At 42.4% G+C, this 17,333-nt stretch overlaps 1 protein-coding gene across 10 annotated transcripts in view; it reads right to left on the bottom strand.

The window, feature by feature from the left end:
* AFF1 (ALF transcription elongation factor 1) overlaps window positions 1–16,343 on the bottom strand; it is a 135,830-nt gene extending 119,487 nt beyond the window's left edge. For 4 of the 10 annotated variants that reach the window (XR_012042825.1, XM_072863334.1, XM_072863336.1 and 1 more), the window contains exons 1-2: window positions 16,310–16,340; window positions 7,271–7,333 (exon numbers count right to left, since the gene is read on the bottom strand). Coding sequence is in view for 7 of the 10 variants with exons in the window: in XM_072863334.1 (XP_072719435.1) it covers window positions 7,271–7,305 (35 nt within the window). In the remaining 3 variants the exon portion in view is untranslated. Of the gene's footprint in view, window positions 1–7,270; window positions 7,334–13,154; window positions 13,204–16,309 lie in introns of those variants that run through there. The other 6 variants (XR_012042823.1, XR_012042824.1, XM_072863337.1 and 3 more) reach the window with 5 other exon arrangements.
* Between the last annotated feature and the right edge of the window lie 990 nt (window positions 16,344–17,333).

Genomic DNA, 17,333 nt, shown 5'->3' with positions numbered 1-17,333 from the left:
TCCAAGACCTACACTTCAACAAATTCCACCCCACCTCCCTGGGTGAAGGAAATGCTAAGTACTCTAGGCTCCCAAAGCACTTAGGTAAATATCAAGACTTAGACCACACATCAAATCTTCTGCTTGACTAGAAATTAATTTGGGCCAGGGCCTGCAGTCCAGACTACATTTCCAGATGTGTAACATCTGGAAAAATCATTAAATAAAAGGGTCAGTTTCCTTTCCATGACATCAGTTTCAAACTTTCTGAAGACATGCCTGGATGCTTCAGTCCAGTATGAAGAGACTAACAGAGCAGTGTGGGATATCTTCAACCCTTTGCCTGCACTTAACCAGGCTGGAACCTACTCCCTAATCAAGAAAACTTTAAAAATTATATACTTCTAGACTTCTTCCTTGTCTCCAATACTAAACAAAGCTTTTGTCTGTACAGGCTGCACAGATACACTGCTTAGGAAATTTTAAGGAATGTGATTTGTTGTCTTCTGGCTAGTAGCAGGTTCCATTGCTAGATGTGGACATACATACATCATCTAATCATGGCATTTAAAAGTTTATGCAGTGAAACACAGTAAGCCAACTCTACATATATCTACACACATAATTGATGCACACAGCAGTCTTGTACTTGTTATGTGCTCTGAGATTTAAACACACATTCTCTTAACAACTCAAAGCTTTAATAAGATATTTCACTGCATACACAATCATGTAGGCATGGGAAAAGCCAACATTTTGAATATGATACTGAATGCAAATTAAATCTCAGACTGGAGATTTCCACACAGGTTATCTCCCTGAAGATTAAATAAAATTCATCTAAGCTCTTTCAGGCAGAACAATAGATAATGGAAAAAAATATAAAGACTTGCCACAACAGCTAAGCTTTCTCCAGGAAAAAAATGTCAAGAACAACATGCTTTGTTTGCATCAAAAATTTCTAGCAGTTTTCCACCCCCGCTCCTTGAAAAGCACTTGTTCAAGTGCTTCTTGACTCCGGTATTGTGAAAAGGGATTGATGTTTAACAGGGTGTTGGCTTTATGGCAAGGCTTTCTGCATTGATCCAAGGTATACAAGGCTGTGCCAAGGCGAGGCACCTGCACTGGAAGCACAAAGGCTTTCCAAGAGAACAAGGACTGTGAGGAAATGGGGGAGAAGGAGACAAACCTCCATGTCCTTATTCAACTTCTGTATTTCAGTGCTCATCTCACAAATGAGGCCTATGAAAAGCCTCTGAGACAGTAAAAGAAAATTTAACCCCGCTTCCACTGCCAGGTGAGGACTACCTATCATCAATTTCTTCAAAGCACACAGCAGAGACCTCTGCTGAGGCTCTGAAGAGATTGCAAAACCTGCAGGTAAATTTTTTTTTTTTTACATACCCCTTAAACACAAGTACACTGTGATGAAAGGGACGCTATTATTTTTGAAAAGGCATGCACTCAAAAATTAAGAAATGTTAGTATCACTGACACCCAGGCAATGGTGATATAGTCTTCCAAGAAACCTAAAAACCACTGTTAGTCCTCAGGACAAACCTATCCTGGGAGTGAAACACCTGCTTGCATGAGAAAGGGAGTTAATATTCGTAACAAGCTCTTTGGGCCTTCTTCCTGAAGCCTCTACCTCATTCCTCTCAGTCCACAGCTCAGCTAGGCTTCTTGCAGCAGTAGCACCACTATCCTGAGTGGGTCCTAGACACAGCCTTCCCAGAGCGTCAGTGCCATGTGCACAGTGCTGGTCTGAGAAGCCCCTGCAGCGGTGACGCTATGCTACAGGTCCTGATATCTTGGGCTGTACCTGGCAGAAAGGCTATTTTATTAGGCAGTATCCCAGCAACAAATGCAGCAGGAGTCATTATCTTCTACTCATCTCCAAATCTCTGTGCCTCATTGCTTGTGAACTCCTGACTTCTAGGGACCCTGCTGTATTTACAGAACAGGATTTAGTGGCGAAGCTGGGAGAGAAACCAAGGGATGGATAAAGGCAAGCACCCTGGGAAATCCTGCCTTTGTCACTAAATTGTTACCTGAACCTTACTTAAATTGTCTAAGTCTTGAGATATGGTATTCTTTACCTAATGGTCTCCCTTCCCCCAATTTGTGTCACGCTGAGTTTGGTTTAACAGTTAATTCAAATTAAAAGTGGATTAATATCAACTGTTTGAAAAGATGAACAAAGTCACCATAACGTCATGCTACACATATCCCCTGAAAAGAGCTTGTAAGTAAAATCAATACTCAAATAGTTTGAAACCTTAGCACACACACACACACAAAAAAAAAAAAATCACACAGCACAGGTGGGGAATATCAAGATCCTGCCAACTACTGGAAGAGAGGAAAAACAGTATCAGGAATCAAAGCAGGAAAGGACTGGGAAACTAGGACGCTAGGACTAGACTTCCCCTAGTGCTGCTCACAGTGATATAACGACATACTACTGCTGAATTGCAGGGCTTTTTTTGTTCTCCTTTCCTAGGAAGACATCTTCAGGGAAAGAAAAGGTAAAGAACACTGGAAGCGTCACGTGTGGAAAAACAGCATCTAAAGTTTGCTGAAGATAGAAAAGGAATTTTAAAATAAAAGAAAACTGAGCATTCTCTCTGTCAAAACTTTAACAAGGAAAATAATGAACAACAACATTGTATTACTTTCGGATTTTCTAATACATCCCAACAATCCCACTTACTGGGGTTTCCGAAGAGCCAAGGCAGCCAGGTACATGCTTTCTCCTAACAGAGATAAGTAATAATTCCTGAGCTGTGCTGGCAGCCACTTTCCATTTTTAAGGAAGGAGAGGGGTGGCAGAGCATTGAACATCCCACCCAGAATAAAGCCTCAGAAATCCTATGCTACAAACGTTTCACATGAAGCAAATGCCATTCAGATTTTTTTTTTTTAAGTTTCGGTCACACAACCAAGGGAATGGCTGAGAGGCCTCACGTTCCCCATCTCTGGTTTCTGGCTCACCAGCTGCCCTAAGAACAAAATTGTGCCATTTTTGTTGGAAGATTTGATGAAAACTGTGTTTCCCCGAAGAAAGCTTTCTGCCAGAATATATCCTGTCAGCTGTAGACCCCTCCCTTACATCTGTTTTCAAGATTAGCAAACTGCAGCTTCTCTCACCTCTTTTTTTATTCACCCATGAGGGATACAAGTTTCCCCTTTTTCAGGTCCTTGTCTCTGAAAGATGTATTGCAGATGAAGGAAACTGTCTCCATTAAGTAAAATGCCAACAAAACCAATCAATAAGCTTTTCATACTCTTCAGTTCATCATAAGATCAGAAATGCACTCCTGAGGTGGCGAAGATTACCAAAGTAATACTTCTTAAAAACCTAAACCTAACAGGAAAAGCTTCCTACAGGTGATCATAATTCCAAATGTATTTAAGGTATTTATGAGCATTTTAATTTTAGAAGATCCATTCTTATCTACCTATGCATTGAACGAGAATGGAGTTCTCCAGAGATGAAGCTTGTGATTTAAACACTGCATAGAAATGCAAATCCAACCAAAAACCAAACAAAGGTGTGCAGGCAACCTGGATGCCATTGTTTCTTAATTTTGAGTTCCTGAAAATGCCAGACTACTGACCTCAGGCATCAGTGGCAAAGCACAGGATGTGGGTACATTATGTGCATTTTATGTACACAGCACCACCTCGCCTGGCCATATACCTACCCATATCTGGACATGTTGACCAAAAGGAAGCTGATATTTACAAGGAAAAAAAAGACTCAGAAGTTTCAAGCATAAAGCGACAACATTTTCAGATAAGGTGCAGATGCTGATACATTGCCAAAACCAGTACCTACTGCATCTACAACAGGGTCTGGCATTCCTACAGAAGGAAGATCAGTATCTCTTTGGTCACCACTAACAACGCCTGCCATACCTGAGTGTTGGTTCAGTACTACTCAGTTCACACACCCATGGATTTTCAAAGTAATCACCTAGTATTTTATCTCCAGCCTCGTTCATCTATTCAACTTATTCCTCCTGAAGCATCTGGAAGTTTTCCACATCTCCACAGAGCTTGACGAAGCCATTCTTTAAGTTAGTAATTTTTCACCTGCTATGAAATTTAGTGCCTTTTCTGTTATAATGCTGTTTCGGGGGTTGGGTGGGCATGCATGGGGGTGGAATTATTAAATAAATCTTTGCACATCTTTGTTTTCAAGAAGTGTTAAATAAAATAAAATAAACAACAACAACAAAAAGAAAAAAATGTTAATAACAGCAATCAGTACCTAGCTTTTGTTGCAAGATTCCAACAAATCTGAATCAGGGACTGTTTAAAGGGGAATACAGCATCCCTTAACTCTGGAAAAAAATGCAATATGACATTATACTAATAAACGTATGATAATCCATTAAGTTTGTGGGACAAATCCTGGAAGCTTACAGTATTGTGAAACAATCAAGCATAGAGTACCAATGAAGAAGGAACACATACCAAGCTATATTAAAATCATTAGATCAAATAGATGGCCAGTAAGCTTTCCTGAAATATATTTGCTGTAAAGTAAAACATGTATTTGTTTATACCCAGACATAGGTCAAATTCATGCCCTTACCAAGCTTTTCAAAACATCTCATTGCACTGTACTGCACCAGGTTTTTTTAAACAGACACACACCCTTACTTTTAGTCTTCAAGAGTCACTGCTGTCCTTTAATTAAAATGTGTTCTCCGAGCTCTGTTGACAAGAAATCCATCTTACCACTGCCATTTATTGCCACTGATGAGTCCTTCGCATTTGGAGGTGAAAAGGGTCAAATGGATATTGTGATTCCTGGCCTGAAGCAGCCACGAGTAGCCTTTTCATTTGCAAAGGGGACTTCTGCACCAGGTCAGAAGGCAAGGACCATGCTCCATAAAGGCTCTGCTGCCCAAGACTGGCAGGACAATTCCTAACCTCTCAGCCCCACGAGTCTCCCTGGCTGTCAGCACCCTTCTTCCTTGCATCTCCTTGCTACCTCTACAGAAAACCAGAGGCCACATGCCTGCAGAGAGGTTAATCCTTAAAGAGTTGCTTATGTTCTGTCAATCCCAAACCCTACACAAACCTGTCAAGGGCTTGATACTCTTGTGTCTTTCTCCACCAGTAGTTGACAAACTAGCTGCACAACAAATACATACATTGCTACTGTAAAGCACAGGCTACAATCATAAAACAGAATTTCAAGGGCTCCACATATTTGGAGGAAAAGAGATAGATTAATGTTATCCCCAAACTCCTGCCTCCAAACTACAGTTGGAAAGCAAGCAAAACTCAAACCCATACACGCAAGCATACACAAAAAAAAAAGTTTAACAAGGTAAATGAAGCTGTGCACTGTAAGCAATGGCAAGTCCGAAGGCAGCTGAGGCAGCAAAACTCTCTGTTAACCCTGATTCAGCAAAGCACTTCTCCATAGGCTTGCTTTATAGCACCTTCTTAAACTTAGCACTTTCCAGAACCAAAACTGACTGTCAGCAGCACATCCTTTCTGGACAAATCATGAAAACCACTTAAGATTTCATCAGGTCTAACCCACATAGCATAGCTACAGTGAGGCTAGACTACCAAGGCAAAGGAAAGAAACTGAGCTGAGTACAACACTGAAAAAAAGGGCAGGGAAGAATATAACCAAAAGGATATTTCAACTTTAACAACAGAAGACTAAGTTGGATGCAGCCTGTTACGAAAGAAATTGCTCTGCAGATGTTAGGAATCAAACATTTCTGAGAAAAGAGAGGAAAACAACCCTTGTCCTTCAATATTTAAATCGAAGGACACACATTTAAAAAAGAAACCACCTTCTCCCAGGAACCAGGCTGCACCCTACTAGCTTTTGGCAGCCATCAGGAGCAATTTCCATCATTTTCCTTGGCATTACTTGCTTATCACTCTGAATGCCTTAAAATGTTCCATAGCCAGTATGAACTTTCACAAACAGTTAAAAACAACAGAAAAAAGTTTATAGTCCTTGTTGGCTTTGGCACTGGAGCTGTCAGAAACCACACTGTGAAGAGTGTTAAATATCCTGATTTATATTCCAATTGAATCAAGATAACATCTATGTACAGAACACAATGTACCCTTCAGATTCACTACAGCTGTCAGATTCATTTTGTGGTGATATCCAATTCCTAGATGAGGCAAAGAGGTATGTAGGACACTAAGTAAGTAAATGCCCATGATTTTGGTTTGCTTTTTGATCAGGCTGCTATACACAGTATTCCAACCAGAAGCCGTCCAGAAAACAGATTTTTTTTTTTTTTTTTTTAAGGTCCATTCCTTGCAGATGCATTGCCAAAAAAAAAAAAAATTATGAAGTTAGATGTACCTTGGAGAGTTGGAGTGATAGCAGAGGAGGTGCAGTAGAGAGTTTAGATGTCTTCGCAATATCTCTATCCACTCACGTCTCCCCCCCTAATGTGGCTGTGCAGCTATCACTGTCCTTTCATGCCTCAGGATGGCATGTATAATAGGGGAAAAGAACACTGACCTGTGGTATGAGGATAAAGCATACTGGCAGTTGTAAAGAGCTAAATGAGAAAGAAATGGGAACTGCAGAAAAACAAACCCGGGGGGGAATCAATTTTGCAAGTTAGGTGTCTAAGCATAAACCCCTCATTGTCCAAACTTCCAAAGATGCGTACCTGCAAGACTCAGAGCCCTGAGTCAGGTCAGGATTGCCTTTCTCAATTTAAATGCATTAAGAGTGCAGAAATGCTTGTTTTAAGGGCTGGGTTGCCTCACACAGATCACTAAGAGAGCAATGTTGCCCCCTGCTACACTGAGCCTGTGAACAGGACAGGATATGAAGCAACAGGGCTGGCTCACTAGAGATCAAGGCATGATGTGCTGTGAGCAAACACCTCAACTCCATGTGATGAGTAGAGTTTCCATGGGACAAGGGGCCACCCTCACCAGTGAGAATCACAGAATCATTTAGGTTGGAAAAGACCCTTAAGATCACTGAGTCCAACCATTAAGCTAACACTACCAAGTCCACCACTAAGCCAGGTCCCTAAGCGCCACATCTACGTAAGGGTCCCATTGAGACCCAGTGTCAAACATTGTTCATTTCACAACAGATTCAAGTTACAAAAGGCATAAATTCTTTGGTAAAAGATAGCATGTTAGATTTGAAACTCCTCCTCTCCCACTCAGTCATTATGATTCTTGCATTGAGGGGGGGATTATTTTTTTTAAAACCATCTCAAAATTTGTCACAGCACCTGGGAAGCCAGGATTACATCAAATTAATTCCTACCCATTGTTGCTGCTCTGGTTGTCTGTAGGTTCCATTATGACGTTTCCATTTGAGTCAGCTCATCTGGAAGAGAAAAAACAGATATTCAACATCTCTTTTACAAAAGAACAGTACGTTGTACTCAGTAGATGCCACCCAAGCTTTGCTTCAACAGTCACAAACACCAACCCAGGAACATCCTTCCTCAGAGTCAGCAGAGCAAAAAAAGGGAGAGTCAAATAAGCAAACATGAAAAATCTTCAGTTTCCAAAGTAGCAAGTCATTACAGTATAGTGATGTCTAGAATGTTTGTTACAGCGAACAAAAAATGAAATCTAAATGTTTATTTCCTTTGTCTATGTGTGTCTGTGCGCACACTCTGCATTTAGGTTTGTATGCGTTACATCCGAAATCTCCATTTTAAATTAACTTTCCAAAACCATTTTGCACTGCAAAAAGATACACAATACTCACCGCCACTCACTCTCCCACAGATACTTTCGGAGCTGTGTGAATCCTTCAATTTTCCCTAGCAGTCTAATTCATCTTTCAATTATGTCCAGGATGATGGTGTAAAATACTACACAACAGGAAGGTCAGATGTAACCTAAAGAATAGATTGCTTACCTACAGCAGCAAATCGTTTGAATTTTTGCTGTTCACTAGGTTCACAGCTTTCTCCACAATCCCCAGTACTGATATGCTGAGGCACAACCTCTGCATCAAACACACTTACAGTTCAAGAAACTGAGTTCTAGAAAAGCTTGTAAATGCTAGTAACACTCCTGTAAACACTTCTGTTGGTGTCAGAGACCTATTAGAGCCACAAACACATTATTATATCATAATTAGTGTTTGCAGAAATTGGCCTTAACTGTCTAGGAACAACAAAATACATTTAGTAATCATCTGCCTGGAACAGCAAGGCAGCAGGAGCCGCCATGTGACATTGGTTCTCACAGCAGGTTTTTCAAAGGACTAGCAGCTACCTGAGCCAGCATCTGTGCCAATCTCTGCTGAGCTCTTCAGCATTCAAAACAGGGACCTACACTGCAGCTGGATGAGTACCTGCCTAAAGCAGGGAGACTGGGTCGAGATCTCCAGGGACAGGCTACACACAAAGCCTGGGATGTCTGACTGGTGGTCATTGCAGTGCTGCTAAATGTATATGATCCAAACACATGGATCATATGTAGCTAAGAATGGGAGAACCAAGATATCCATTTTCCCCTTCCCCCAGCAGTGACGCTGCATTTCAGGTCTGGCTCTTAAAGAGAACTACAAGCTTGGCCAAGAGCATGACAAACCAGGCTATTGCTACAGGCTCCAGGATATTCAGTTCAATTTTAAGAATAAATATGCCATTAGGGCACTCCCTTCAGACAACCAAATAGCCCTCTGATGAATGGAAACATTTGTGGAAAGGGGAAGGAGAGAAGAGAAAAAACAAACATAAAAATACAGCTGTAGATTAAAAGGTAACACTGGATAAAAGTTCAAAGCAGCAGCACTCAGGAAGCAAGGAGGAAACAGGAGGGGAAGGATGTTGCAGCAATTACTGCAAGAGAGAGTGCCCCTCATGCCACTGTAACAGCAGTTCCACCTAGCAGGGCCCTCACAGACAGCTAAGTTTCAGCCACTACGTAACTGGTGCCATTTTGGCCAGTCACAGAAAAAAAAAAAATATTCCCCTTGCACACAAGAGAGATGACCTCAGAGCATACTCTCACACAAAGCTCTTTGCCCACTCTGTGTCCAACACCTATTTCTCACCATCCTCTGTCTGCCCCAAACTTGTCTTTAGTTCACAGTAGTGCAGACAAAGCAAAGTGTCTGCAGAACTGATGGCATCAAAATAGTTTTCATTATGCCTGCCACATGGGTACCCTGTGCAGCTAAGACATGGTCTACAAGGACTTGTGAAGAAAAGAAACATGCCTGGAAACACAAAGACACAGTAAGCAAGCCTAGATTAATTAAAGTGCAAGATCATCTCAGCAGAAGCAAAAAATCTCCAACAGGAAGAAATATGACAGAAAATGTTTACATTTCAATTTGTGGCATTCATTTGCAGCATCTCACACTCCTGAGGGAGCAAAATGATTTATGGCTGGGGGGCAGGCTACAGTAGCATTATGCAAAGCCTTGTGAACCCACTTAGAGCAACTGATATTAAACAGGAGCACAGATGCTTTGATGATTAGATGAAGCAGCTGATCTCTAGGTCATGGTTTTAATCCCAGGTGAAATACCATCAGATAACCATTCTGCAAGCCACAGGAAGACAGAGGCCACTAAAGATGGGAATCCTGTCAGACACCCACCTCAACATGCAGCTAGGAAGACTAAGTAATAGACACGCATACTAAATTTAGAGTACAGATCTGAAAGCAAACAAACCCTTAATATTTGTTCCCTCCTAAGAATCTTGAAAACTGTAACCTTTGCTGGTAAATAAACAGCCTTAAAAGAACAAGGTGCCCACTCGAATTTAAAAATAAACAAAGGTGGGAGAAGTAGGAAGCACATACTGGAAGAAGTCATTCCAACTTTCTTTCAACTTTTGTTTATTTAATTATACATTCCTGGTCTTCAAATGTTCAGAGGAGTTTCCTCAGTCAATGCATGGACCTCACATTGTAATAACACAGGTAGATAGAGATGCATGCACACATTTGACTAAACAGGGTGGTGGAGAAGCCTGCTCTGATGACAACTTATTCTTAATACGGCTATAAAGCATGTGAGCATCAAGAAGTAAAATCTAGATTTCACTAAACAATCTACAAGTTTTGCAAATGCTTTTGACAGGGCCAGGTTTTCAACCATATTGATGCAGCATGGATTTGAGGTTGCATGGGCATTGTTAATCTGACATATTTCAACAAGTTACAAATGCTTTTGCTTTTATTTTCTGCAACCAAGCTATGTTTATAAACACAAGCTTTCCTCTCTGATGTCAATTAGCCTAGCTGGCTAATTTAGTTAGGATGCCTTTTTTTGTTCTAAAAGCAACCGTTATTAACAGTGCTTTTTGCTCAAAAAGCTTAAAACAATTTCTTCCTTCACTCATTTTCAGTGATGCGTGTTGCTTCTTGCCCTGTAGCCCCCCCCCCCCACACCTCCCTAAGGTTTCAGGGACTCTAGGATGCCAAGGATTTCCTTCTGAGTCAGTCAGGAAGCACCCTTGCAAAAGATGGGTGGAAATCGCTTTTTAGGTTCAAAAAATGCTAACCATTTTTGTAAAGCTTGTTTCTTTAGTGGGTTTTTTGTTTCATTCTTCAAGAATTTCAGATTGAAAATAGAAATTAATGCCTGTGTGCATTTATACAGGCTTCTAACTTGTCCTCCAAAAATGTTGCCACTAACAGTCATGCAAAAATGAGGCAATGCAAAAGGAGACAGACCAAGTTTGCTGTATGGGAAAAGGTCATATTTTTACTATTTGCTTTACTGAAGTCTTAGAAATAGCAATTCTAACACCGCTTAGGATGCATCGTAACTCTTAAATGAGAAAGAGGAAAGATTAGCACTACACATCAGAGCATATGCAAAAATACTACAAATAAACCCCTGACAGCACCTGGAGGATGAAACAAAATCACCCTGCCTCTGTGGCCACATTGCATGAGGAGACAGTGCACCACCTCCTGACCACGAGGTGCAGCTCATAATCCACCTGCACTGTACCCTAGTGAGCCAAGCTCTGTTTTACACATTTGGGTACAGATTAGTCAAGACGTTAGCTGAAACTGAGGAAGTGGAGAGCTGCCAGGGAAGAAACTGTCCATATCTGCCCCTGACCCCAGGTGAGCCAACAATGCCTCCTAATCCATGGGGCTGAGGGCACTTGGGGGGCTAATTACTCAAATGCCAACACCTGAGCTGGATACCTCAGCAAAACAGCCATCAGAAGCTCAAGACCAAGCAGTTTCTGTTCCAAAGACTCTCCCCAAAGTCATGAAAAAATATATTCAGAAGCTTCTAGATTCCTCATCACAACCTAACCGAGATATGAGGCTGCTTTGTGACGGGCTAGATCATTAGCATTAAACCCCACCTTTTTAACAAAAACCACGCCAGTACTACCTTTAAAAGAGAAGTCTGCCTAAGTTAAAGATACAATCCAACAGGGAGATAGATCAAGCGTAACGTCTGTGTCTTCAACAGGTAAGACAGACATGGATTCAAGGATTTAGCTGTGGAAGCTAATTTTATGTACTGAGAGGTTACAGAAACTGACTCTACAGGAGCTCAGGCTTTTATGAAAGGAAGACAACAGTAGTTCTGCAAGCTGTGAAATTTACAAATGCATTGTAAAGTTTGTGGATGCAAGTGGACTTCTCAGCTGAATATTGGGTTAATTTTGCCACCGATAAGTAATTTTCTACCAATTTACCAGAATATGTATCCAAATTTAATGTTATTTTGTATTTCTCATCAAACTGTGTGGAGACAAGCAAAACATACATACAGTACCATGGCTTAAAATGTACTAATAATGAAAAGCCAGGTGAGATGTACGTGTACCTACCTTATCACCTAAAACAGATTTGAATACTGCAACTAGTATTCATGAACAGAAAAAACTGTTAGAGCTGAGTCTAGAAAGCTTTGACTCTGTATCCCAGGAATTGCAAAAAGTAGTGTCATGAGGGGTAGTAGGAATCATTTGTTTCACTGGCGTTACACCCATGGATAGGCTATTTGCAGCTGTCAGTTTTCTATTACTGCCAATTATTCATTTCTACTCCACATTTATCCCAAAAGGCTAGTTGTTGGTAAAGAAGCTGAACTCTTTATAATCACTGTTTCTCATTTTTAAAAAAGCTACTGTCATAGACTACCACAGCATACAATGGAGGTGAAAGCAGGCACCCAAGTAGCCCTTATATGAATTTTTACAAGTTTCTTACAGTGCTGTATTTGGCAAAACTAATTTCTGTATCTCTTAGCTGGACATATTTGTATTCCTCTTCTTTCTGCCTTTCTCCATCAAGCCACAGGCCAACAGCTGCTCTGATGGAACACAGAAGCTGCTTGGAAAGTTAAACCTTATGCACCCATCTCAAGAGTTTCCCTTCCCTTCAACACTGTTATTACTGATATAGATGATATTATTATGGGCAAAACTTGATGTATTTGCATACATAAAAATTATTTGAAGGGACATCTCAATGTACAGTCACAGAAGACTCTGAATTATTACAACTAAAAAAAAAAAAAATCAATAGTTTTGACTTCACTTCTCCAATTTAGGTTTTTCCACATATGCTTTACCATTTTCCTCTACAGTCAGTGTGCTACAGCTGAACTATAAGACCGACTAATACCCATGCCCAAGTGAGAACAGCGGTATTACTCACCTGAGTAAAAATACCCAGGATAAGCTCCTTGCCCAAGCAGATCCCAAGCTAATAAGATCCCACTTACACACGGCGGGGAGCAAACAGACAGAAAAGACTGTGCAGCAGTCAAGGAAAATTGTCAGGGAACTCGGGATACAACAACCCTGATAAAACACCTTCCTGCAAATAAGCCGGGTTTCAAGTTACCACCTTGTTAACCTGAACGGATACAGCACCTCTCTGCCTAACCTCACTTTCCATGTAACAACGCAGCAACTTGTAGCAGCTGATTACTGCGCTACCGTATGCTGTAGCATTGCAACGCTCGTCGAGATGCCGCAAGCGCTCGCGCAGGCGGCTGGAAACCGCCCCGACCCCGCCCGCCCCGCGGAGCAGCTGCGCGGCGGCCCCATCCAAAAACGGCGGCGGAGAGCACCGGCTGCTGCTTGCCGAGGCGCCCAGCCGCTCCTTCTCCGCGGGCAGTCCCTGGCAGCGGCAGGCGCCGGGGCCGGCAAAGGAGGCCGCCGCCCCAGCCAGCTCAGCTCAGCTCAGCTCACCTCCGCCGCACCGCTGCCGGCCGGGCTCCGCGGGCGCCGTCCCCGCCGGCGCTCCGCCTCCCCGCCCTGTTGCGCGGAGCCCCGGGGCCGCCCCCTGCCGCCGCAGCGCGGCGAGCGCCGCAAGGTGAGCGGCGCCGGGCCACCCCGCCCTCCCCGCCGAGGGGTTCCGGACGCGCCCGAAGGGTTCCGGAAGCACCCGAAGGCCGGAGGCGCTCTCACCGCCTCGCGTTGCGTGTTGTTGATATCTGTATGAAGAGTGGATTCGAAGGACGACACAAAATCCAGGGCAATAGCAGAGATGAAATCCTAATGACTGTGCCGAAATAAACGTCCCGACTTCTAGACCTGTCAGGGGCTCGAAAAGGCAAATTTCACGAATTGCCCTGCAGCTCTAGCAAAAGGCAGGACGAGAGCACAATTCCAGTGAACATTACAGCAGCCCAACAGTAAGAAAGCCTGCTTCTGCCAAAACTAACAACCATACTTTTTCCTTCAGATCGTGAATCAATATTTCTCGGTTGACACAAAAAAATGTTTGTTTTCTGAAGGGAAATGGCTGCAAGCTGATTTTATATGCCAGAGCAATGCAACCCACGCAGTATCTCACCAAACAGCTTTGCAGCCACCTTGATGGGTGATCAACCTCACAGGGAGCACCTTTGCAGGCTGAACCCTCAGGCACTGCCAGTTCCACCCGACTCACAGGGAGCTCTGCACTTTACCAGGACTCCTAATAAGCTTCCAACCCACTGAAGTTGATGGTACCTGCTTAAGGGCATTGCTTAGTAAAAGCACAGAGGAGCTGCTGTAGGTCTTACCAGAGAAGACTTACCAGTGCAGAAGAGTTGCTCTTTCCACAGATCTGGTTGTCTTCTCTCAACCATCTCTTTTTCAGCAGTGTGACCTTTTGGCAGCACAAAGACCAGAAACAAGTGTGCTTTGCACTGCCAGTGTCGTCCCCCTTTACTACACTATTAACAGGCTATGAAAAAAAAGTTATAGCTCAGAAAGGTGTTACCTAGCTAAGAAATAAACCAAGAGGGGAGGCAAGAAAATGCTGTCTTCCCTGGAAGAGAGGTGTACTTGGTGGGAGGGAAATAAAAGGCTCCTTGGCATTGCTCTTTCATGTCATTGTAGGGTCAGGCAACCCGGGCTGCTGTGGAGTGCAAGGACTGCTGGATGCCTAGATCCTCCTCTGCCTCAAGGACTACCTAATACCTACATTAAAGGTTCAGGCATGCCAACCTTACCTAAACAAACTCTTTCCAATTAGCTAGTAAATTTTCACACACACAAGCAAGATGCAATGAAGTTACTTTATCAAAGATGTGCTTTCCTATCATCACACAAGAATGTGTGCAAGACTTTTGTAAGTTCTTGTCTTGTATTTCTGCTCAAACTCCAGAAGCAAATGAGGAGGGATCTTATCTTATCTTCAAACATGTTGTGCATTCCTAACGAGTTAATTAGCGTAGGAAGCAAAACAGTAGCAACAGAAACACTGGGAGAGCTGACTGACGGAGAAGCCTCTTGGCCATAAATATTTTCTTGCCATCTTCCTTTTTTTTTTTCTTAACAAGCAAATAAACATTTTCACCACATGATCCATATCAGACAACGAGGGAACTCCCGCAACACACACATATGCAGACTGAGAGATGTTCATAAAAGCTGATCCTGCAGATAGATCTTCGGATGTATACACTTCCTGCACACAGGAGAGAAACCTCACCAGAGAAACCACTTCCACAATACTCTCTGTTTCACATAGCTTCCTGTAGGCCCTCTTGATTTACTGAACAGGTCAAGCCAATAACTAAGCAGTATGTGAAATTCATCTCATCACAGAGCCTGCAGTAAACCTACCTCAGGCTGGAAAACACTAGATGAAGGCATTGACGAGGGCCTAGGCACTTGGTTCCTACAGTCAAGTAATTACAAGCAAATAGCAACTTTCAGGAAATACAATAGCAAAACTCCTCCGTGAGGTCTTACAGTTAGGAAGACAACACCTAACACAACCTTTGCTTCAGTAGAGAAATATTTCTTTAGCAGAAATTATTTCCTAGCAACAGCAACTATTTTAGTGGCAGCTGTTAGTTCGGAATGTATGGAAGAGCAGGATAATAAGTAATTCATTTAGTAACATCTGTGTATCCTAGGACATTCCAAGTCTAAACTCAGACTCATTGGAGTTAAAATGTGAATGTAGTGCTAGTCAGTGTCTCAAAGCTGCTTTTTCCAACTTACTTTAAATATTGATTGTATAAGACTCCCTCCTTTCTTCATTTTAAGTTCAAATTTGAAGTGTCGGCACATTGTCTAACAGGACTGTTAGACAGGCGCATAATTTTGGGAACACATTTTAATTGTCCTAACTCTCAAGCTTGAGGTAAGAAGGAGAAAAGGACAGATGCCCTCCACATCATAACACTTTGAAATGCCTTCTATTTCTAACAGGTTTACAGAAATATGGTCACTGGTGTGTGCAATGTCTGCATGCTGGTTTGCTGTGCCCAATATATTTCAACTGCTGCATCAGCTCATGCCAATCCTCTTCTGATCATTTCAGTTGCTTGCTGGGGGCAGCTGATTCAGAGGACACTTCAAGAATTCCTCAAAAAGCTATTTTTAAAATCAATAACTGCCCTAGTTATTGGGGCTACTTCCTAACCATGCGCTAGCCCTTGGTCTCTGCTTTGCTACACTTCTGCTCCACTGGGTGTTGAACTTGGCTGACCTTGCTCACACCAGCCAGACAACTCGACAGGGAAAGATGCTTCCAAGTTGGCTACCCAAGTTAAAGGGGCAGTTTTATGGTAGAGATGTGTTCTTGCTGCCAAAAGTCACACCTCTGCAAATTGTTTTGTCTACCCTTCCCCTAACAGAGAAATACCATGCACATGACAGAATCTGTACTTGGCCAGGCTACTGACTACACGGCAGAGACCTAAGATTACAGCACAAAACTATGACTACAGAGCACTCAAACAAGAGGGATTACATGGCTATCCTACTCCTCAAAAAGACTTATGTTTAAAGCTGAACCAGCAGCAAGCCCTCCTGGAACCTTATCCCCTCCACTTGAAATTAATTTGACACACTGCAGGCTGTCTAATAATAATAATAATAATAATCCATAAAAATGGCCTTACCCGCAATTTGCATGACGAGGTGACTTCTTGCAGAGAAAATGATTCACAGCATCCAGCTTGCAGAGCAAAGTAGTAAGAATCTGGAGTTAAAGCTGCAGTAGCATTTTTCTCTCCTAAAAAGGAAATAAGAGAAATCCAGGACTGCCAGAAGAACAGCAAAGAGTCACCAGGTTCAGTGTCCCTTATCCTCTGTATTGTATGCACAGAGATCCAGGTCAAAGATACTGTCTATGTTTTCTGTGAATGACAACTAAGGGACGGTACTGCAAAGTTAAGCCTATGAGCCTTTCCCAAGCTGTCTGTAAAAGGAATATTCAAGAGGATGGATACATCCACAGCTGAACTTGTGGATGTTATGTTTTCAATTTCTGAAATCTTCCAGAAGTTAATGCTGAACTGTTCTGGGGACAGGTTGCAATTTTACCATATTTCTAAGAAACACAACCCAAAATTTAAGTGGGCAAATGCACCAAACCCAGCATTTATGACTGTTTTTGAGGCCTTAATTTTCAAGTGAGCTGCATGATTCTGACAGGCAGGTGGATGATGGCATGACTTTTAAGGGGGGTACTGATAAAACAATGCTTCACACAGCACAATAAGGTAATTAAGCCTTTTCAAGCACTTGTATTCTCCAGTCACCTGATCCTTTCCACTTCTTCTCATGACATCAAACTTCTTCCTTTTCCGTATTCTCTACAAGAATGGAAACCAAGAAACCCAAGTTCCTTCATCCTGCTAGCTTTCAACCCTGCAGGGAGCAGCAGCTGCTGACGTATGCTTTGGTATCATACCCACTATACTCCCCACAGCAATTAATCCTGTGATAATACAAGTCAAAGTAATGGACAGCTGTGGATGGTCTTTCCTGAAGGTTCATCATACTGGACTGTCCATGACCAAATACAGAGTGCCTGACTTTGAACTTGCAGGTGCTACCCTGGTTGCACATCTATCTTCTGGGTTCCTGTCGATCTACACTGATGAAAGGGAGAGGAAACTTAAGTGCCTGCCCTTTTTTCCC

Source organism: Ciconia boyciana, chromosome 5, assembly GCF_034638445.1.
Source record: "Ciconia boyciana chromosome 5, ASM3463844v1, whole genome shotgun sequence".
Lineage (NCBI taxonomy): Eukaryota > Metazoa > Chordata > Aves > Ciconiiformes > Ciconiidae > Ciconia > Ciconia boyciana.
This window is presented reverse-complemented; position numbering and strand designations above follow the sequence as displayed.